Raw genomic sequence first — 23,347 nt, 5'->3', positions numbered from 1 at the left:
TTCCGCAACCTGATACAATCAATAGTACTCAGCCATCTAGACTATTGCAACACTCTCTATGCTGGCTGCAAAGAGCAAATAATCAAGAAACTTCAGACAGCCCAGAACACTGCAGCTAGACTCATATTCGGAAAAACAAAATAAGAAAGTGCTAAACCCCTACGAGAAAAACTACACTGGCTACCACTTAAAGAACGCATCACGTTCAAAATACGTACCTTAGTTCACAAAATCATTCACGGAGACGCTCCAGCCTACATGTCAGACCTGATAGACTTACCACCCAGGAACGCTAAAAAGTCATCCCACACATTCCTTAATCTTCACTTCCTCAACTGCAAGGTCTAAAATACAAACTAACGCATGCTTCAACCTTTTCGTACTTGAGTACACAATTGTGGAGCGCGCTGCCGCGCAACTTAAAAACAATCTATGAACTAACCAACATCCGCAAACTACTGAAGACCCATCTCTTTGACAAGGCATACCACAAAGATCAACAAATGTGAACCCTTACACATATATCCAGAACTGCCTCACGATATTTGCTTGTTATTCTATCATCCTGCTTTATCATTTTCATTTTACCCAAGATCCTTATGCAATACTAAATGTATATTTTCTTACATATTTCCACTATTCATGATGTAATGTAAGCCACATTGAGCCTGCAAAGAGGTGGGGAAATGTAATAAATAAATAAATAAATTTTCTTGTGCAGTGTATAAATAACCCTATTAAGTTGCCAGGCAAGCGTGAAGGGGTTTCTTATACACAAATGTCTACCACTACTATTCCCATTGTACCATTTCCTAGTGCACATAAAAAGTATTTTATCGTTTTAAAATATATTCTCTGCTTTTCCTGAAATTCTTCCAAAATAAGGGGAGGCTCACTGTATTTTAATGAGAGGTAAGTTTGGAGATTTTCTAAAATATACCATTAGTTGTTTAAAGGAAGAAAACAAACATTCTAATCGGGCAACACTTGATCTTAGGCTGTCCAGGGCTGGGAACACCGCAGAAGGGTTTATAGCACCCTAATGGAAGAAGTGTCAACCACTGTATGACACTGCCACCTAGTGGCCAAATCCTTTATTGGTTTTATAAAACACTAAAACAGACCTATAATAAGATATGCTTTTATGCCTTTATGGACTTTTCACATGATAACTGTTATAAAATCAGTTCCCAAATGAAGATGATTTGTACATGTGGCCCTGAATCAGATCATTCCCTGATCTCGGAGTGGATGCTAACTTGCAAGAGTGTCTGAAGAGAAGTGTTCTTACCACAGGAAACCCTGAATATGACTGGGGGCGTTGGAGGATAGCTGCAGGGCTGGATTTACTTCGAAGTGTTTTTACTTCCTCTTGTGACTCGTTTAACATCCCCAAGCACTCGGCATTCCGATCCTGCAACTCATGCAACTGAGGAGCGAAAAAACACTCTTATGAATAGTCTGCTTCATACTGAAGAACAAAAAGAATGCTGAAAGCAGATGTGTAATCAAATTTTACAGTATTTCAAATGCGTCACACAATTAAAACAAAGGTATGTGCAGCTGCTTTGTGACCTTAACTCTATGAGCTCAGTTTTTTTCCTTTCATCAAATTTGACTTTCCTCTAATCTCAATTACTGCTCAACAGATACAAGTTATGAAGATCCAGCTGTGCTTGCTGCCTGCTACATTAGCAAGGACTGATATTTTAGATAGCAATATCATGAACTACGAAGTAGATTTTTTGAAAAGATGTGTCTGGATACTCTATGAATCACCCAGACAAATCTATGAAGTTAAAAGTCCCCTATGTTCAGTATTTACATTTCGCTGCTCCCAAACAGGGCTGCAGAAGGCATTCTGGGAACATGGTTTTTTAAAAAAATTATTTATTTATTCGATTTTCACATTACAAGTATACAAACTTGTGTTAAGAAAAATTGAATAAAGAAACAAACAATATTACAGGAAAAAAATTATTGCATTCATAAGTTTCTTCACTCCAATATAAGTCCACATTGGGGAGTTCAAGTGTTGAAGAAATAACTGGGAACATGGTTTGACTAAAGTTCAAGTGGATACGACAGCTGTCCTAAAGGTAAGCAGATACTTTTATTCAGTTAAGTTCAGCAACATTTAAGTGCCACTGAACATGAGGGTAATGTTAACTGGATAACAATATTCTGTTAAATTTCTGTGGACTGTGCAATTCAAATATGACCTTATAGAAATAGAAATATTTTCAGGCCAGTTTTTTAAGAACTCTTTTCTTATGAACCAAACTGACAAGATGGAAAAACAAAGGATTTCTGAAAGAAGTTCAAGCTGCTGCCCATGCCGCTGCTGTCACCGAGCAGAGTTGGGGCTGCAGGGGGATGTGGGCGGCAACCAAGCAGCTGTTTTTGCTGTAGCCCAAGGCTATTGTTTTTATATAGAAATATCTTTTTTTGTCATCAAACAAAAATAAAGGCATATAGCACAGCACTGAAATGCACAATACAGCACTGCAAATAAAAAAGCAAGCTCTTGAGCAATGTCAAAAACATTTTAACTATAACCCTCCTCCCCTTCAAAGGCCCCTCGAAAACTCCCCAACCCCCACAACTCCCCTTACATCCCACTGATCCCCTCCTAACAGAAAGAATGAAAAACAATATAAACCTCACAAGTTTGCTATTGTTTTCAATAGTGAGTGCTATTGTTTTGTTCTGACCAATATGGCGGCAAGTTCCACCCACTGCCTTCAGCCCAGTAATGGGCCAGATAGGCTCATGCTATATCATGTCACTAAACCTCCTTGGCAAGGATAAATTCAGAACACACACAACAATCTTAAACAACTTGCTAACCTAACACTAACCAGACGAGCAAATATGTGTGAACCTCGAACTGGAAGTGATGGCCCAGCGCTGCAAAATGTAGAAACCTCTTATGCAATGGCCATGTTTACACAGACTGTGAAGAGTATCGTACTGTCACATATTGACTATTGTATCATCATCTATTTAAGTTGTAATAATACTACTTTAAAAAATGCTTCAAACAATATTAAATACCACCGTATGACCAATATTTAAGGTTTCTTGATTTGATAGAATTTCCTCACTATGGTTATGGATGCATTGGTTGCTAGTCAAGGCACGGGTGGTACTTAAGCTCTGTTGTCTTGTTTTTCAAATTGTGCACAATGAAGCACCGGAATATATGATAGGTCTGGTACGATTATCTCATCAAAATATTATGCCCAGAGCTAGATTTTTTACTTTTACAGTATCCGGACCCAAAAACGGGTTGTTTATAAACAGGTCTTTCTGGGTACATTGGCTTTTTAGCTGGCAATTATTGCAATGAATTACCCATTGAGCTGAGAAGGCAATCAAACTATATGATCTTTCAAAAATTGTTGAAAACTTTTTTTTATTTAGGAAATTTTTAATTTGATTCTTTTAATTTTTTTAAATGTTTAGTTGCTTATTATATGTATTATTCCTGGAGTTGGTCCAGTTTATTATTTTGTTAACTTTTATTTGCTGCATTTGTACCCCACATTTTCCCACCTATTTGTTGGCTCAATGTGGCTTACACTATGCTGCAAAAGGTATAAACATAAACAAAGTAAGAGGTATGGTCTAATCTAATATAATAAAACGCACCGTGAACGTTCTGAAGACAACGTTCTGTGAAGCTGGAAGCTTGAAGCCGGAAGCCTGAAGCCCTGAAGCCTTGAAGCCATCTGACGTCACTCCCAGGCTGAGGCTGAAGGGTTCGTGGATTCGTGGTGTGAAGCCTTCAAGCCAGCCAGCCGTCTCTGCCCCGCCCTCGCGACAAAACAAACAAATCCGGAAGCGAAACGTCAGGGAAGGAGGCGGCGCTCCCGACGTCTAGCCTTCCCTTCGCTGTGTTCCGCCTTAAAAAGAAGGCGGAACACAGCGAAGGGAAAGCTAGACGTCGGGAGCGCCGCCTCCTTCCCTGACGCTTCGTTGCCGGAACCACGGAGGTAAATTGAAAAAGAAGAAAAAAAAAACCAAAACGATGCATGGATGCGAAGGGGGGGGGGGGGGGGAGAAGAGGGCGAGCCAGGCTGGGACATGGGAGAGAGAGTAGCATGGATGCGACGGGGGGGGCATGGAAGGGCGAGAGGGGACTTGCTGGAAAAGGATGAATGGAGGCGGCAGGGGACAGAGGAGCATGGATGGGTATGGATTGGGAGGGCAGGGCACAGGGAGAGAGGGGAATTACTGGAAATGGATGAAGGGAGGGGGCAGGGGACAGAGGAGCATGGATGGGCATGGATTGGGAGGGCAGGACTCAGGGAGAGAGGGAAATTGCTGGATAGGGAAAAATGGAGGGGCCAGGTGACAGATGAGCATGGATGGGCATGGATTGGAAGGGCAGGACTCAGGGAGAAGGGAATTGCTGGATAGGGATGAATGGAGGGGACAGATGGGCATGGATGGATATGGATTGCAGAGCAGGCCTCAGGCAGAGAGTGGAAATGCTGGATAGGGAAAAATGGAGGGGCCAGGTGACAGAGGAGCATGGATGGGCATGGATTGGAAGGGCAGGACTCAGGGAGAGGGGAATTGCTGGATAGGGATGAATGGAGGGGACAGATGGGCATGGATGGATATGGATTGCAGAGCAGGCCTCAGGCAGAGAGGGGAAATGCTGGATAGGGAAAAATGGAGGGGCCAGGTGACAGAGGAGCATGGATGGGCATGGATTGGAAGGGCAGGACTCAGGGAGAGGGGAATTGCTGGATAGGGATGAATGGAGGGGACAGATGGGCATGGATGGATATGCATTGCAGAGCAGGCCTCAGGCAGAGAGGGGAAATGCTGGATAGGGAAAAATGGAGGGGCCAGGTGACAGAGGAGCATGGATGGGCATGGATTGGGAGGGCAGGGCTCAGGGACAGAGGGGAATTGCTGGAAAAGGATGAATGGAGGGGGCAGGGGACAGATGGCCACTTTCACTCTGACTCTCAAACACTCACTCTCACATACACTCTCCCAAACATACACACTCAGAGGAAAACCTTGCTAGCGCCCGTTTCATTTGTGTCAGAAACGGGCCTTTTTTACTAGTTTAACATATTACTGTGTAAGAAATTAGGTAGATAGGTTAGCAGAATTATTTACATAACACAAAATAAAACAGGTAAGATATAATGACCAATAGTGATAATGTGATTAACATAATCAAATTAGAAGGGATCAGTATTAGTTGGTTTAGATGTAGAATGGAATCAAGTCATTAAGGAGGATTTTTATTGTAAGTCTCTTTGAACAGGTGCGTCTTCAATAACTTCCGGAAGGTTGTCAAGTCATGCGTTGTTTTTATAGCATTCGGTAGTTTATTCCATGATTTTGTGCAGAGGTATGTGAAGGTAGATGCGTGTAGTGATTTGTATTTGAGTCCTCTACAATTGGGGTAGTGGAGGTTTAAGAAGGTATGTGATGAACTTTTGATGTTTCGTGCAGGTAAGTCAATTAGGTCTGACACGTATGATGGAGCTTCTCCATGGATAATTTTATGGGTTAAGGTGCAAACCTTGAATGCAATTCGATCTTTTAGTGGAAACCAATGTAATTTTTCTCTGAGGGGTTTGGCGCTCTCATACTTCGCCTTTTCCGAATATGAGTCTAGCTGCGGTATTTTGGGCAGTCTGGAGTTTCTTAATGGTTTTTTCTTTGCATCCTGCGAAAATGGAGTTACAGTAATCCAGGTGGCTCAGTACTAGCGATTGCACTAGTTTGCGGAACACTTCCCTTGGGAAAAAAGGTTTCACTCTTTTCAGCTTCCACATAGCAAAAAAAAAAAATTCTTTGTCACATTCTTCAATGGCAATCAAGGGTGAGATTTCGATCAATAGTAACACCCAGGAGTTTTAAGTTATTCACAATAGGGAGAGTGTGGCATAGTGTATTAATATTGGCGTAATTAGTCTTGTTAAACTGCGATGATAAGATAAGACTGAGTCTTTTCTGCATTGAGTTTAAGTAGGAAAGCATCAGCCCTTGAGTTAATGATTTGGAAGCTGCTTTTAATTTTTATCTGTAATTTCTGATAAGTTGCTCTTGAATGGAATGTATATTGTGATGTCGTCAGCGTAAATATATGGGTTTAGGCCTTGATTGGATAGTGATTTGGCTAGTGGCAACATAATTAAAAAAAAGAGAATTGGTGAAAGCGGCGAGCCCTGAGGCACTCCACATCCAGGTCTCCATGGTGACAAAATGGTCAACTTAGATATCACTTGATAAGATCTTACAGTTAGGAATTTGTAGAACCAATTCAATACGTTTCCACCAAGTCCAAACTATTCAACGATGTTTAATAGAACACCATGGTTAACTATGTCAAACGCACTAGACATGTAGAATTGGAGGAGTAGAACATTATTGCCAGCTGCGATAATTTGTTTGAATTTAGTTAGGAGTGTTATAAGAACTGTTTCAGTGCTGTGATTAGCACAAAATCCAGATTGGGACACATGTAATACTGAGAATTTACTCAAGTAATCATTAAGATGTTTAGTTACTAAGCTTTCCACTAATTTGACTACAAGAGGGATGGATGCAACTGGGCGATAGTTAGTTATGTCATTTAATTTTTTCTTCTGGTCTTTGGGGATTGGAGTAAGTGATATATTACCTTTGTCAGCAGGAAAGGATCCATGTTGGAACATATGGTTTAAATAGGAGGTGAGATCGATTAAAAAACATTGAGGAGCAGATATTATTAAATGACTAGGGCAAGCATCTAGTTTACAATGGGATTTGGTAAATCTATTGATCATTTGGGTGACTGTATCCTCAGTTAGGGAGTTGAAATTTGTCCATATTCGGTCAGCTGGATATTCGTCAGTAATTGGGTCTAATAATCAATAAATGTTTCGTAATTAGAAGAGTTAGTTGATAAGGTGGATCTTAATTTGATGATTTTTTGATTGAAATAAATGGCTAGATCATTTGCTGACGGAGTATCAGAATTAGTTGAGGTGACCGGTGTAACATCTAGTAGGTTATGAACAGATTGGAATAACTTGTGTAAATCTTTGTAATGTGGTCCAATTTTGGATTTATAGAATGACCTTTTAGTCTGATGGTGTATTTGTATTTCCTTAACATTAGTTTCCACGCGGTGAACGTTTGTTCATTTTTCATTTTATTCCATGCACGTTTGAGTCTTCTTGTTTGAGTTTTTAATTTTTTCAGCTCATCGTTGAACCAAAGAAGAGAGTTATGTCTTCGTGATGTTTTTATTTGTAATGGTGCTATTGCTTCAAGTATGTATTTGCATCTGTTATACCAATTTAAAAGGTATTGGTTGGAATCAGTTTGAGTAGTCCAGTCATTCGCATAGAACTTCTGCCAAAAAAGTTATCAGATCGATCTGACCCCTTGTCGTGAAGGTTTGTCACTCCTGCTTCTGGATCAGATTTTTTATCCGCCAATGCATAGATATATTTAATTTAAAGTGATCTGACCATGGTACTTCAGACCAATTTGTATCTGTTATTGTAAAGGTATGGTCAGAAGAGAATTTGTATGTGAATAGGTCTAATGTGTGGCCTTTAACATGTGTTGCTTGAGTATTAGTCCAATTGAATTCCCATAGTTTGAAGAATTCCCTGCAATCTTGTGTGTTCTTTGCATTGAGGTCTTCAAGATGCAAATTTGTGTTTCCCAATATGAGGCGATTAGAATTAGACACGCAGGCATTCGAGATGAAATCCGTGAGATAAGGTTGGCATTCTTACCAGTTTCCTGGTGGTCTATAAAATAAGATGATGTTTAGATGATCAAACAAGGAAGGATGTTTAATAATAATTGAGGCAATTTCTAGCTGTGGTGTCATGGAATCAGATATAGTTGTTATAGTGAGTTGTGACTTGTAAATTACTGCAATGCCTCCTCCTCTTTTTCCAATTCTTGGCCAGTGAGAAATGTTATAGTCTGGAGGGCAGAGATCTAGTAGTATTGGGTCATTGAGATTGTGGATCCATGTTTCATTTATAATCAGTAGGTCTAGGTTGTCATCCTTGAATCTGTTAATATTGTTGTCGGCTGATCTTGCATTTGTACATCCTATTTGGATTATTTGATAGGGATCAGTAAGATCAGGGACAAGGTTGATTTTTCTTAATTGTCTATTGATTAGTAGTTAAGGTTTAGTGCGCTCATTTTTTCCTTTGTTTTGATGTTGTTCAAGTGAGGTATGAATTCCATTTTTTGATTGTTATTATTATTATGGCGAAGAGCATTATGCTTATAAGGCTTGTAAGGTCTGTAGATAGTAGGAATGCTGTTTGTTTCTGGTAAGGAGGTGGTCAGCATGTGGTGAATTAAAGTAAGTAGATAAAGAAGAAGAATTTAGCGGAATCCATCTTGATATTACAACTCTGAGGAGGTTAGACTAATTATGATACATCAACTGATAGTAGAGTGCAGCTTTAGGAGAGAACAGTCATATATATCTGAAGCAACAGTCCTTGCACATCAGCTGGTTATGTGTTGAGAGAACAATCATAAATAACTGAATCAACAGTCCTTGCACGTCAGATGGTTATGAGTTGAGGGATGTTTGGAACAGAGACCTGAAGGAGGTTCACTGCACTAAAATAGCAAGAAGCTAGGCATCCATCAAGTCAGAGATTCAGTTCAAGTAAACTCCAGGGGCTCTGTTGAATAGGGACCATTATGTGTTTTTAGTTAGAAACTTGTCGTTTTTTGGAAACAGAAACCTGAAGGAGGTTCACTGCACAGTTATAGTATGAAAGCGCAGCATCCGTCAGGTCCCAGAGATTAGTCCGAGTAAACCCGGGACAATGTTGGATAGAGACCGCACGTGTTGTTAGCTAGAAACTGCAACTTAATTGCCATATATTGTCAGTTAGAAACCGCTACTTAATACTGTTCAATCGTAATAGTTCATTTACTTGCTTACTTTAACAACAGCACTTCTTTAAGGGTGTAATGCATAATTATGCTACTAATAATCAGTGCTTCCTTGTATTATAGAGTGCTATATCTCCGTTTAAGATCGTTTGTATAGTTGCTATATCTGGTAGAACATCATTGATCTAGTTCTATGGAGAATTACGTTGTAAATAGTTGTAAAGATGATGGCTGAGGAAAGCCTTCCCCAACAGCAGGCTACAATAAAGGTTGGAGCTCAGCAGCTCTAATAAAAGTGTAGAACACTGTAAAAACGGGGGCTCAGCAGTACCAATAAATGTGTAGACTGCTGTAAGAGTGGGAGCCCAACAGATCTAAAGTAAATGCAGGCCCAGAGTGAGAGTGGGAGCCCAGCAGCTCCGATGGGAACACAGGCCCACAGTGAAAGTGAGATTTCAACAGCTCTGACAGAAGCAGAGCCTCAGAAGCAAGCTGCTTATTGTGGGAGGTGCTTACTGGTATCACCAACTGTCTGCCTGGTTTGAAATTACGTTGTGAAAGATGATGGTTGAGGAAAGCCTTCCCCAAGAGCAGGCTACAATAAAGGTTGGAGCTCAGCAGCTCTAATAAAAGTGTAGAACACTGTAAAAATGGGGGCTCAGCAGTACCAATAAATGTGTAGACTGATTAGATTGTAAGCTCTTTGAGCAGGGACTCTTTCTTCTATGTTTGTGCAGCGCTGCGTACGCCTTGTAGCGCTATAGAAATGCTAAATAGTAGTAGTAGTAATGTAAAAGTGGGAGCCCAACAGATCTAAAGTAAATGCAGGCCCAGAGTGAGAGTGGGAGCCCAGAGTGAGAGTGGGAGCCCAGCAGCTCCGATGGGAACACAGGCCCACAGTGAGAGTTGAACAGCTCTGACAGAAGCAGAGCGTCAGAAGCAAGTAACTGTGAGTAAAAAAATTTGACATATTATTATTATATGCAAGTACATCTCCTTGAAATCGAAAGGAGTAAAAAATTCTCTTATTGAACCGAGGCTATGACTACTCTTAGCGCTTCCATGTAAAAGCGGGACACTCAGGGGCAGTGGTTTATACCTTTGAGATCTAAGACTGGACAAAAAGGTACCATCTTCTTTGGGACAATGAAGAAGGTGGAGTATCTGCCTTGTCCCTGTTCAGCCTAGGGAACTGGAACAATGGCCCAGAGGGCAGCAAGAAATCTATGGTGGCCTGCACCCTCAACTGCCTTGGTTCTCTTTCGACAAGAAGACTTCAAGAAGAGAGGAGTGACTAGATAAGAGAAATCCAACTTGTAACTTGTGAGAATATCCAGATCCCACTAATCTGATGTGATTTTGGCCCACCTCCTGAAGACATCCTCCTGTAGCATGATATCATGATTTTACAGTTATTTGTGCTAGATATAGAGATATAAAAATGGCTTGCAAAAACTCTGTGGCTGTAACTTGCTCAGACAGCAGATTTGGCCCTCTCCTCCTCCTTCAGACCACTGAAAGCCTGAAGCAAAAGAACTGTTAAATGGTCAACCACTGCCTAACAAAAGAAGGCTGGGTTGATACAGAGGAGTTAATTACCACCATTCTCGAAAAACAGGATATGTATATTGACAGCAATCAAAGAGGCTGGATAACACAACAGAAACACCATCTACCTGAAACTCCCAAACAATGATTCTCTTAATCTTGTCAAGTACATTCTAGGATGTGTACTTCAGTACCTGGTCAGCCAGGAAGCATGTAACCAGCTAAACCAGCTTTTCCATGCCTCTATCTCCAAACCCAGAAAAAAGTTTTTTTCAACTATCCATGTATTGTGATTGGGTAACTACTATACACCATGTGACTTCAGCTTCTATGGCCCAAAAATAATTATAAAAGCTGGACTCTCTTTGGACCTTTGGTGAACTCCTCATCTGAACCCAAGTTAAAAACTTTTCCAGGTTCCACTCCCATCAAATCTGCAAATAGAAGACTTTTCTTCCAGTAAGGGTCACCATCAAGCTACATATACAAGACCTCCTTCACCACTCCAGCCAAGAGCAGAAACAAGAAAGAATACATATGAGCCTCAATCAGTAAGTTCATACCGATCCAGCATAATTGATAATTCAGGTTTTCTAGCAATATTTATCTTGTGGCACATTTCCCTTGTATAAGATTCCTAAACGGAGTACTTATATTAATGTATTACCTGTACAGTACTGTAAATATACTTGCTCTGTACCTGAGAATAAGAATCTAGTCCTTCCTTAATGTTCTGAGTATATTTCCTTAAACATTGTACAGTGCAGCTTAGTGCAGTTCCCCAACACATATTACATTCCTCTTGCATAATTAAAATCTATCAAAAAAACATTTCACTCTCATCAGAGAACCAGCCTCGTATTATTGTGACGCTCAGGAGGCATTGGGCACTTTAGCTGACTGAGAGGAGGACTTCCTGTCCGCTGGAATGGAAGATTGGCGTACCTGAAAGTGGGACTTCTGACCATATTGCCGACAACCAGTCCGGTACCATCTGCTGTCTCAAAACGAGATTGAGAGTGCCCTGAAGATGGATGGCCAGAGGCTTTTGGCTTATCCTTTGGCAACCACTGTAACTTAGTTTCCCCCAGATCTTTCAAGTTGCTAAGCTCTCCAAACAGCCACTTGCCCCGAAAGGCCAGTTTAACTAGACATGATATTGATGCTGCATCTGCTGCCCAATGCCGCAACCAGAGTTGCAAATGACTGTGACAGCCAAAGACATACTGTGAGCCAGTGAGCCATAACATGTCAAATAGCATTCACCAAGTAGGTCAACCTTCCTTCCAGCTGGGCATTATGGAGCTCATCTTGTGTTGTAGACTGCTGATGCCACTTCAGGCATGCTCTAGCCATGAATGAGCTGCATACTGTCACTTGAAGGCCCAAAGAAGCCACTGCAAAGGCTTGTTTTAGCAAGCCTGCTAGCTTTCCATCCTGTAGGACATTTAGGGCAATGCCCCCTTCCAACAGCAAGATAGTCTTAGTCACCGCTGTAACAAGGGAGTCCACCCTAGGAAGCTGTATAATCAGGTCTTGAATGTCTGGGATGCATTGGAAAAAAACGTAGAAGGACCTCTAAGCCCAATCATAATCAATGAAGCTGGAACTTCTGACGCTGAAGCAGAAGTTCTCCTCAATGGACAAGCACCACTAATGCATCAAAAATAAAGTACCGAGTTCCTCTTTATGAAACAACCTCAGTTGTTGTACTTTCAGGTTCTCTCACTCCTTTAATGGCTCCTTCAATGATGGCTCCTCTGAAAAGACAGAGGCCACATCAGAGGAGGGAGAAGCAGAAATAGACTTCCAGGATTAGGTAGATGAGGCTAAACGAGATCTCTTAGAAGCTGGAGAGGATGTGGGGTGAGAACTGAAGCACCTTGCAGGAACTCCTACTGTCCCTGCTTTAGTAAATAGGCCTGGTGTAAAAGCAATATAAACTCAGGAGAAAACAAAAATTCCGATGGAAGATGAATGCTCTTGTCAGGCCCTGAGGTTGTAAGATGGTGGCTGTGCTCCGTGTGTGATCAGTCAGAGGCTGTTTCTCACCACCAGTCAGCCCTGATAAAATGGTGCCCGTTTCAGTGTTCTCCTGAATCAAACTGTGCACCAGCCCTGACGGAGAACTCAAATTCCCTGGCATATTCGGATGCTGCCGCTGACCATTTCCCCCAGGATTCCTAACTTGCACGCACTGAAATGCCCTGACGCCAACCAGTGGGTCCCACAGTGGGAAAGCTGGGAGTTGCCATTCACTTGACTGGCACAAGCTCAGACCCAAGTGGTGAGACAGGATCCCACAGCTGAACCAAGTGGAACTTGCAGCCCTCCAAGCGGTTCTGAGTTAGTTGGACTTACCACTGCCGGCTGCTCCCCCAAAGCTCGCAGTCTCCACACGTCTTACCCCAGATGAGAAAGAATCAAGACCAAATAACTGATACTCTGTCCCATGCTCTCCAGAAAAACTCTTTCCTTCTTTTTTTTTTTTTTTAAAGGTTGTTGTGCTGGAAAAGGAGAGCTCCACAGGAAACGGGAGAGGTGAAGTAAATTCACGGGGCACCAGACAGAGATTTGAAGACCACCAGATGTGACTCTGCAGGCCCAAGCCAACCGCAAAGCTCAACTGGAGACTGGCTGACCAACTGGACCAGGAGCAAATCACTCAACATTAGAGGCTGAAAAGTGTCTCCATCCAACTGGTGGAGATAGAAAATACTGAGGAGCTGGACTGGATGCCAAGAGAGATGTATCTCAGCTCAGTTTTCAGTTCTCTATTTCAACTTGCTGGTTGATGGACACAACTATCCCCATAGGTCCTAGAATAGTAGGAAGCTATGTAATAGAATTCAATAGAAGTCCATATGATCTACCAACCACAGGCTGTAAAGATTTGGGTTTACTTTCTTAATGGTGATAAGTTGTTAAATCACAAGAGGATTGTGAAAAATTGCAAGAGGACCTTACAAGACTGAAAGACTGGGCATCTAAATAGCAAATGACATTTAATGTGAGCAAATGCAAAGGTGATGCATGTAGGGAAGACAAACCCGAACTACAGCTACATGATGCAAGATTCCACATTAGGAGTCACCACACAAGAAAAGGAATTAGATATCATCGATGATATACTGAAACCCTCTGCTCAGTGTGCAGAAGTGGCTAAGCAAGCAAGTAAAATGTTGGAAATTATTAGGAAAGGAAAGAAAAAAAACCCATAAACATATTACAGAGCCTTTGTATTGCTCCATGGTTGCAAGACTCTCCTTCTAGATCTGATCCACTCTATTTGGTATCTCTGCATAAATATCACAACCAGAGGCATCATGACTTTGTTCTGAAACTCAGAGCAAACCTGGAGATGATCAGTTTGCAGTTGGGACTAAACATGAAGCCATGGGTCTCCTCTTTGATCGTGGGTCCAAATATAACAAGCAGATTACTTACTGCCAGAAAATGTGAAAAGCCCTTTAGTACTTCTAGCTTAGTATGAGGAAAATTGATGAGGTAAAATCGTATTTTCTGTTCACGAGTATCCTAAAGAGAAGAGAGAATCACGTGTTCTGCTAACAAAGTTGCACTAAAGACAAAAACATACAAGTTAGCTCGGGAGAAAAAAAAACAACCCCCCCCCCTCCCAAACAAACAAAAAAAACCACAAGAGGGAAACTTTAAAAGTACCAAAAACCCTAATTAAAGCAATTCAGGTGGGGGCTAGGCAAAGAGCCTGATAAAAATACTTTGAATGCTTCACAGTTGAAGAAAATATGTAGGATGGTCTTGGTGGATAAAAATGAACTGAAGGGAGCCATAGGAAAATGCATGAGCAGTGAAAGGTTTTTACTCCTTTCCAGAAAGCTATGGAAGAATTGGTCCATTCAGTGCCAAGCACAGTCACATGATCCATATGAGAGACTATGGTGGCTTGCTGGTCTTCAAAAATAAGAATTTGCTACCTTGCCTTCTCCACCCTTTCCAACCATTCATTTCAAACTGCTGACCAAGAAAAGACTTCAATACCTCTGCTGTCAGTTGTCTCTGGGCACCTTTGGAGGCCTGTAGGTGAAGTTTCAATTCTTCCTTTTCAATTGCATACTAAAAAGATACAATCATTATTTTTATTTATTAGGATTTATTTACTGCATTTTTGAAGGAATTCACTCAAAGCAGTGTACAATAAGAATAAATCAAACACGAGCAATAAACAATTACAGCAGTAAAAATATTCAAACAACAATACAAAGTCTGCCATAGTATGCTAGCATTAACTACTCAACTAAAGACGGCATTCTAAATATTTACCAAACAATTAAGAATTTTAAAAACTTCATATAGCCATGGGTGGGGTGGGAATTAGTTTCTCAAAAATGCAAACTTGCCTTTCAAATAACCACTTGGCTCACATTAGACCAACCACCATATCTACGCACCTCTTTCAGTTTGTGCTGTAGGTCAACAATCTGGGTCAGGAGGGTTGCAATCTCCTCCTGGTAGCGAGCCAACTCTTCATTTTTTTCAGATAGCTCCTCAGTAAGCCTTCCAATCTCAGCATTTGATTCTCCTTAGGCAAAAAGTAAACCATGAAAAATGTTGTCAGGTTGAAGACAGACAAAATTAAGGGATAAAGACGTAAAAAGAAAAAAGAAAAAAGAAAAAGCCAGTAAGGCCTACATACACTGCTGAAGCTGAATATCTATAATCACAAGAAAACTATTCTATGTCATCACAGCTAATAATTAAGAATGTATAAAAATACCATCAATGGAAATAGAAAGCTTTATTTTAAGAGCAATCCAAGGATATATCGAGCATATATCCAGGTAATTCCAGAAATTTACACTCATACAGGATACTGTCCAGCTCATTTTCGAAAGTGATTGCCGCTCATCTTCCGACACAAATCGGGAGATGGGCGGCGATCTCCTGAATCCGCCCAAATCGGCATAATCGAAAGCCGATTTTGGGTGGCTTCAACTGCGTTCCGTCGCGGGCCCGGCGAAAGTTGAAAGGGGGTGTGTCAGCATGGTAGCGAAGGCGGGACATGGGCGGGACGGGGGCGTGCGTTGAGATGGCCGGCTTCACCAGATAATAGAAAAAAGAAAGCTGGCCGTCAGGAGAATTTGGTCCGTTTTATTTGGACCCTTTTTTTTTTTTTTAGGTCCAAGTCCCAAAAAAGTGCCCCAACTGACCAGATGACCAATGGAGGGAAGTGGGAATGACCCCCCCCCCTTACTCCCCCCACCCCCACACACAAAAAAAAATAAATCTGACATTTTTTGCCAGCCTGTATACCAGCCTCAAATGTCATACCCAGCTCCCTGACAGCAATATGCAGGTTCCTGGAGCAATTTGTAGTGGGTGCAGTGCACTTGAGGCAGGTGGACCCAGGCCCATCCCCCCCTACCTGTTACACTTTTGCTGGTAAATGGGAGCCCCCCAAAACCCACTGTACCCACATGTAGGTGCCCCCCCTTCACCCCTTAGGGCTATGGGAATAGTGTAGAGTTGTGGGCAGTGGGTTTTGGGGGGGATTTGGGGGGCTCAGCACACAAGGGAAGGGTGCTATGCACCTGGAAGCTAATTGTGTTTTTTTAATTAATTTTTTTAAGTGCCCCCTAGGGTGCCCGTTTGGTGTCCTGGCATATCAGGGGGGCCAGTGCACTAGAAATGCTGGCTCCTCCCACGCCCAAATGCCTTACATTTCGCCGGATTTGAGATGGCTGGATCCGGTTTCCATTATGGCTGAAAATCGGAGTCGGCCATCTCATCTAACCCTGGCGAGCGATTTGGATGGCGCCAAGTGTATTTTGAAAATACGGTTGGCTCCGCCCCTTCACGGAGCCAGCCCCAAAGATGGCCGCCCATCGATTTGGCCGGCGCTGTTCAATTATGCCCCTCTGTGTATCTTTCTCTCACATCTAAATTCATCCATAGTTCAAAAAATGGAATTTTCCAGTCTCGGATTAGATTTCTCTCCTAGCAGTCATAAATACACAACTCATAAAATATACATATGAAGTCAGATATTCAGAAAGGAATGTTAACTTTCTGCTTTAACTTGCTGTAACTAGGAGTTAAAGCTGTTCTTTAAATACACCAATTTGTTGCTATAATTTTATTAACATGCTGTGAAGGTAGTTTTATAATATTAATAGAGTGCTGACCTGAGGACCATATTATGGCTTTTTAATAGTTTAAGCTCTTGTTACTGTTATGCTTCCACGAAAGATTAATGACAAAGTGTAAGATAAAGCTTTCTAGTAAACTGTTAGCACCACTACTCTTGATTTATTTTCTTTTCCCTATCTGGATCACAATGCAGTAGGAGCAAAACAAGCACTATGAAGCACTATAAAAATTCCTACATAACAAAGATATCAAAAGTAGCCTCCATGCTCTGTATAACTCGAGACTACCTCTACTTCAGAAAGCAGGTGAAAGCCTGGCTCTTATCTCAAGCCTTTAATATATAGGGTGACTGACTATACACTCATTCTGTACCTGGACTAGCTTGCTACACACACTAACTTAGATCAGTTCCTTACCTTGCTTAACTATACAACAAATGCCTTGACTTTAACTATCAAATTATCCCAGCTGACTCTGTACCAAGTATCATGTTCCCATCATATATCTGCTCTTGGTCCCTTAGCTATATGGTAAGCCATATTGTATAAATTCTTTAGCATCATATCTAAGTTAGTTGAATGCCCTAGTGCATGCCTATTAGATTTATCATTAGTATTATGCTAACATTGTATTGTACTATACTATATCTCTGGTATTTGAATTCCAGTGCTGTTAAATATGTATATTTCTGATACTGTTTCACTGTAGTTCTATTATTAGGTTTCAATTTACTGTTCTCAAGTTTATCTCATTTATTGTATTTATGTTTATGCTTGATTATCTTACTATTGCTATGCTGTTATCAAAATTGTAAGTTTTATGTTGAACTGTACCTGCTGTACACTGCCTTGGGTGAATCTCTTCATAAAGGTGGTTAATAAATCCCAATAAATAAGGTATTATAATACATGGCACTATCCAGCATTAGCAACCTGACCTTAAGATGCAGACTGAGTTATTCCAACTTTTGTTGCTAAAGCCTGTTATTTGCAGAAACCGCGACCTTACATATAGACGAAGACTGCTGACAAGGGTCCCGATGTGCCAGAACAACAAGGTTGTTATCAGCATCGATGTCATGGTCAGAACAGCCAAGGACTCTTGGAGTCTCCCCTGTAGCTGAAGATGCGCTGTGGCTGGCACACTGTTTATGAAACCCCAGCTTCTTGTCAAGGTGACCCCATCAAAGTGGAGCCCAAGTCATAACAACAGGGATAACAGTGTCATGCATGCATCACCTCAGAGGCCACTCTATTCAACCTAATGATGATACCCTTAGCCAAACTATTATCAAGCCAAAACCTCAACCCATACATATATGCAGACGACGTAACGATCTACATCCCATTTAAACAAGATCTAAAGGAAATCTCCCATGACATCAACCAAAGTCTCTGGATCATGCATTCATGGGCAGATGCATTTTGGCTGAAACTTAATGCAGAAAAAACCCAATGCCTAATACTCACCTATCAACATAACAAGAACAAATTCATCGCCACTAACACACCAAATCTGAACCTTCCAGTTTCGGACACCCTACAAATTCTTGGAGTCACCATCGATCGACACCTAACACTCGAGAGCCACGCGAAAAACACAACCAAGAAGATGTTCCACTCAATGTGGAAATTAAAAAGAGTAAGACCTTTCTTCCCAAGGACTGTCTTCCGTAATCTGGTACAATCAATGGTGCTCAGTCATCTAGATTACTGCAATGCACTCTACGCCGGCTGTAAAGAGCAAATAATCAAGAAACTTCAGACAGCCTAAAACACTGCAGCTAGATTCATATTCGGTAAAACAAAATATGAAAGTGCAAAACCCTTATGAGAAAAACTACACTGGCTCCCACGTAAAGAATGCATCATGTTCAAAATCTGCTCCTTGGTCCACAAAATCATTCAGGGAGATGCACCAGTCTACATGTCAGACCTAGAGGCATATTTTCAAAGCACTTTGGGAGGCTAAGTTCCATATGTTTCTATGGAACTTTGGGAGGCTAAGTGCTTTGAAAATAAGCCTCCTAATAGACTTACCACCCAGGAATGCCAAAAGATCACCCCGCACATTCCTTAACCTGCACTTCCCTAACTGCAAAGGTCTAAAATACAAACTAATGCACACATCAAACTTTACCTACTTGAGCACACAATTATGGAATGCATTGCCGCGAAACTTAAAAACGATTTACGAACTAACGAACTTCCACAAACTGCTGAAGACCCATCTCTTTAACAAGGCATACCACAAAGATCAACCAATGTGAACACACACTCCTCCACATATATATAGAACTGTCTTACTATATCTACTTGCTATACCACTATCTTGTTTTATCATTACCATGTTGCTCTAGATCCTTCTGTAATACTACATGTCTATTTTCTGTTATATCTCCACTATTCAAGATGTATTGTAAGCCACATTGAGCCTGCAAAGAGGTGGGAAAATGTGGGATACAAATGCAATAAATAAATAAGCACAGCTGCAGCCCGTGATTTCTGTATAAGAAAGGGGTCAAACACACTAGAAATGTAAAAAAAACCACTGACTTTATGGACAGATTTTTAGAGAGAACACGGCATGAGATATCAACCGCTGGATCAAAATCTACTCGTGACAAGAGGAAAGGCAGCGAGGATAAGACGGCGGATGCCAGTAAAGCCTTTACCTTCACTTTTACAACAGATCAACTGGCTCAGCTAACCGCAGCAGCTGACCGAGCGTTACAGCCTAAATTACAGTGCCTTTCCACGCAGCTTGACACTTATCATTCACTTATAGAGACACTCAACATCACGAGCTGAAGAGTTGGGAGAGAAACTATCAGCACTCGAAGATGGACCCCACACCCTGGCCCCCCGGGTGGCGCGGCTTGACAAAACACTACAGGCGCTTAAAGAACGCTTAGATGAACTTGAAAACCGTTTGCGCCGGAATAACATTTGCATTATCGGCCTCCTGGAACAAGTATCAGAGCAATCCTTGCCTACACTTACGGAAGATTGGCTATCAAAAGAGCTCAGGCTTTCCGGGGAACATGGCCCCCTAATTCTGGAGTGTGCATATCGGTTTGGGAAACCATCGGAGGATTGTGCTCGCCCTCGTGCAATGGTGGCAAGAATTCTTAATTATTGTCATAAGTGGAGTTGTTTAAAAATTATTGTTCCTGACGAGACACGTTACAATATGATGGCTTCCCTAGTAAACTTTTCCAGGATTTCTCTATGGCACTTCAAGATCGCATGAGGAAATTTCACCCTCTCTGCTCTACACTAGCCATAAAGAATATTCGTTTCATGCTAAATTTACACTGCCACTCAAAATATTTTTACAGGGTTGCTGGACATCCTATACTTCAGTTGCAGAAGCACAGGAATGTGTGCAACAATTAAACACAAGAGACTTCACTTCTCAGGTTGTCTCTGTATTAGCTATAAGTGAAAAATGAGCACTGAAGCTTACCGATGCTCCACGTCAATGCTGATGATGCCTTTGACCTCAATGCCAATGTCGAGAAACTGGACTTGGCTCCAAAAATCCTCTCTCGTTGAGCCTCTCCAGAAACCTGGGTCCTCTTCTTCATGCAAACATAAAGAACACAGTTAGTGGGGCTATGATCGGCTCCAAGGCACTGTAGACACCAAGAATGAGTGTCCTTCTCAGAGACTGTCCGATTGCACCGGGTACAGCGCTTAAAGCCACTGGGAACCTTTGTGAACATGGAAGGAAAAACTTCCTCAGCTAAACTAAAAGAAGCGATGGTGCCTGAAAAAGGGGCAAGGCATGGCAAAAAGAGAGGAAACGTCCCAGCTGAAGTCAAGGCCTAAAAGCAGCCTTTTTGACTAAAAAAAACAAAAAAGAAAACTTAAAACCGGGGAAAATAAACTAAAAATATAAGGAAAAAGAAATGAAGGTAGTTCCAACAACTGGGAACACAATGAAGCACGAAAAAAAATCGTCAAAAGGCTCAAAAAGCTCCTTTGGACCGAGCAATGTGAGGAGATGGTAAAAACATATGCCCCCCCCCCCTCACGGAGGTAGAAAAAGAACCGAGACTGCGTTCTCGAGGTAGGCGATAATGCACTCGCGCACTCGTGGTAGAGCCTATGTCATGCTCCACAAAGCTCTGATTAAACTTTTATAAATTCCAGACCGGATGAAGCGGGTCAGCGTCACCCACTTGTGAGAATAAATAAGCCTGCTTGTCCTTGGAGAATCATTTTTATGCCCTTAGGAAATTAAGATCTATTAGAAAGTTCTTTAACTGGGATACATTTAGGATCCTACTTCAATCTCTGTTATTGTCTCGATTTGATTACTGTAACCTTGTGTTGATTTGTTCCAAAACACTAATCAATTGCTTATAGTTAATATAGAACACAGTTGTCAGATTAATTCATGGTTTGCCAAAATATGAATTAGATAAAAAGTATTATTTGAAATTACATTGGTTGTCAATTATGGCTCGTTTTTACTTTAAATTGAATGTTATAGTTTTTAAAATTTTGTTTGGTGAGGCACCATCCTATATGATGAATATGTCTACACTGTTGCAGAATGAAAGGTCTAGGTATAATAATCAATTTTTTATTGTGTTTTCCGAATAGAAGTGGGATAAAATTAAGGGGGGCGCTGTGAGCTCCGAGCGGCATGGCAACATAACAACGCAGTTCCCAATTCCTAACTACAGAATCCTTAAATTACTAACCTAACAATCTACATTTTCAGCCTTTTTTCTTTTTATCGAACCTGCTTGAACTTCATCTGCACATATGGCAGGTCGTCAATCCAAAATAGACCCCAGCTCGGTAATGCTTCGGCCTAAACAAGACTCACGTTCTCCGTCTAAGATGGTGACTGAACAAGCACCTGAAGTCTCCCTTTGTGCACTTATAGGGGAAATCCTCTTGATTAAAGGTCTCCTTCAGGACAACCAAACATCACTTGCAGAAATTAAAAAACTAGGGGATATGAACTCAAATCACTGATCTAGTTACAAGACTATCCAAGGTGGAAAATAAAAGTGAAATGCAATCGGAGCTAATTCAAGACCTACAAAAAACAAAGATGATTGACTTTTAAAAAAAGACTTAGAAGACTTAAACAATTGTTCTGGTAGGAACAATGTCTGGATTACCAGCCTGAGGGTATTGAAGGTGCTAATCCAATAGAATATCTTACCAGGATGCTTCCGAAGTTCCTCAATATTGACCTGGAGCACGAGTTTGAAATAGAGTGTGCACAGAGAACACCTTCATTTAAATCTTCATCTCAGTCCTACCCAAGACCAATAGCCTTAAACTACTTCGCTATCCCCAAGCCTGGTATATCCTTCAAAAAGCTAAACTGCAATCTCGCATCTGCTATGAAGGTATGAAACTTTTTTTTCCCCTAATCTGAATAAAACTACTATACAGAAAAGAAAGGCCTTCTTAGTAGTCCATGATCGCAGGAAAAAAAACAGATGCTCAATATGGGCTATTTTACACCGTTCGAATGTGGGTAACCTACCAGAACACAACCTGCAGTTTTGAAGATCCTGCTCAACTGGGTATATTTTTGGATTCCTTCAAGCACTGATCAATTACCTAATGATCTCCTTTATGATTTATTTCACACAAATATGTTTCAAAGGCTCTTATTCGTCTTAATCTGCAATTACCTGATGTGTGATATCTCTCAGACAAATATGCTCGAATTTCTCAATAATAACTGCATTGTCTGTTTTAATTGTTATGGTTATGTCACTTTGAGCAATCTTCACTTACATATGTAGGCGACTACTCATTTGTTTAGAGCTGCTTGCAATATCATCCTTAATTAATACAGTTATACCATTAATTCATGGCTGTCTTAGTATTACTTACCTATTCTAATAGTGATAATTGCAATCAAATGTATCAAATTAATACTTGTAAAGGAAATCACAATGTTAATTTGTGTAAATTTCTGAATTATTCTTCATTGTTTAGAAAAGCTAAGGTGCAGTTAACACATTGCTTTCAATTTCCTCTCCAAACTGTTCTATATTCTTTAAAGGTCAATTTTCCACTATCTAATTTTTCATATTTTTGGGCTGGGTGTTTTGCTGTCATGTTCCCCAGCTCTCCTCTCCCATGATCTATTTCAGCTTAACTCCTTTGCTTTTGCTGTTGGTTAGCACTGTTTGTGTTTTTCCTTATAGTTCCTGGTCATCTTTAAACACGTATACAATCTTACTGAGTATGCATCCTTCTTACAAAGGGGTCACGGTATACTTCTATTGCATATGTAAAACTATGTTCAATAATTATGACTCATACACTTAAAACCCCTATATTGAAAATAATATCTATTAATACCCAGGGTTTAAATAACATTATTAAAAGAAAAAAAATACTTGTATCCTGTCACAAACTGAATGCAGATAAAATTCTTCCTCAGGAAACCCATCTCAATTCCCCTGATAATAGCAAAATGCAAGACGGAAACTATCTATGTGGTCCCTCTTCACAAAAGTGGTGACAGAGAAGAAGCTGGAAACCACAGACCGGAAAGCCTCAATTTGTTTATTGGAAAAGAAATGGAAGCGATGCTGAAGGAAAGGATAGTGAATTTCCTGGAATCCAATTAAGTTGCAAGATCCAAGACAACATGGTTTTACCAAAGGTAAATCGTGCCAAATGAATCTCATTTAATTCTTTGGGTGACCAGAGAACTGGACTGAGGACATGCGATAGATGTAATCTACTTAGATTTCAGCAAAGCCTTTGACATGGTT

At 40.9% G+C, this 23,347-nt stretch overlaps 1 protein-coding gene across 7 annotated transcripts in view; it reads right to left on the bottom strand.

Annotated features, from left to right (window-relative positions):
- Window positions 1–23,347, bottom strand: part of TRAK2 (trafficking kinesin protein 2) — a 233,460-nt gene that overhangs the window by 34,388 nt on the left and 175,725 nt on the right. For all 7 annotated transcript variants that reach the window (XM_030209080.1, XM_030209083.1, XM_030209079.1 and 4 more), the window contains 3 exons: window positions 14,883–15,013; window positions 14,473–14,547; window positions 1,292–1,429 (listed from right to left, as the gene is read on the bottom strand). In XM_030209080.1, the coding sequence (XP_030064940.1) occupies window positions 1,292–1,429; window positions 14,473–14,547; window positions 14,883–15,013 (344 nt within the window). The remainder of the gene's footprint in view (window positions 1–1,291; window positions 1,430–14,472; window positions 14,548–14,882; window positions 15,014–23,347) is intronic.

This window comes from Microcaecilia unicolor, chromosome 7 (assembly GCF_901765095.1).
Source record: "Microcaecilia unicolor chromosome 7, aMicUni1.1, whole genome shotgun sequence".
Taxonomy (NCBI): Eukaryota; Metazoa; Chordata; class Amphibia; order Gymnophiona; family Siphonopidae; genus Microcaecilia; species Microcaecilia unicolor.
This window is presented reverse-complemented; position numbering and strand designations above follow the sequence as displayed.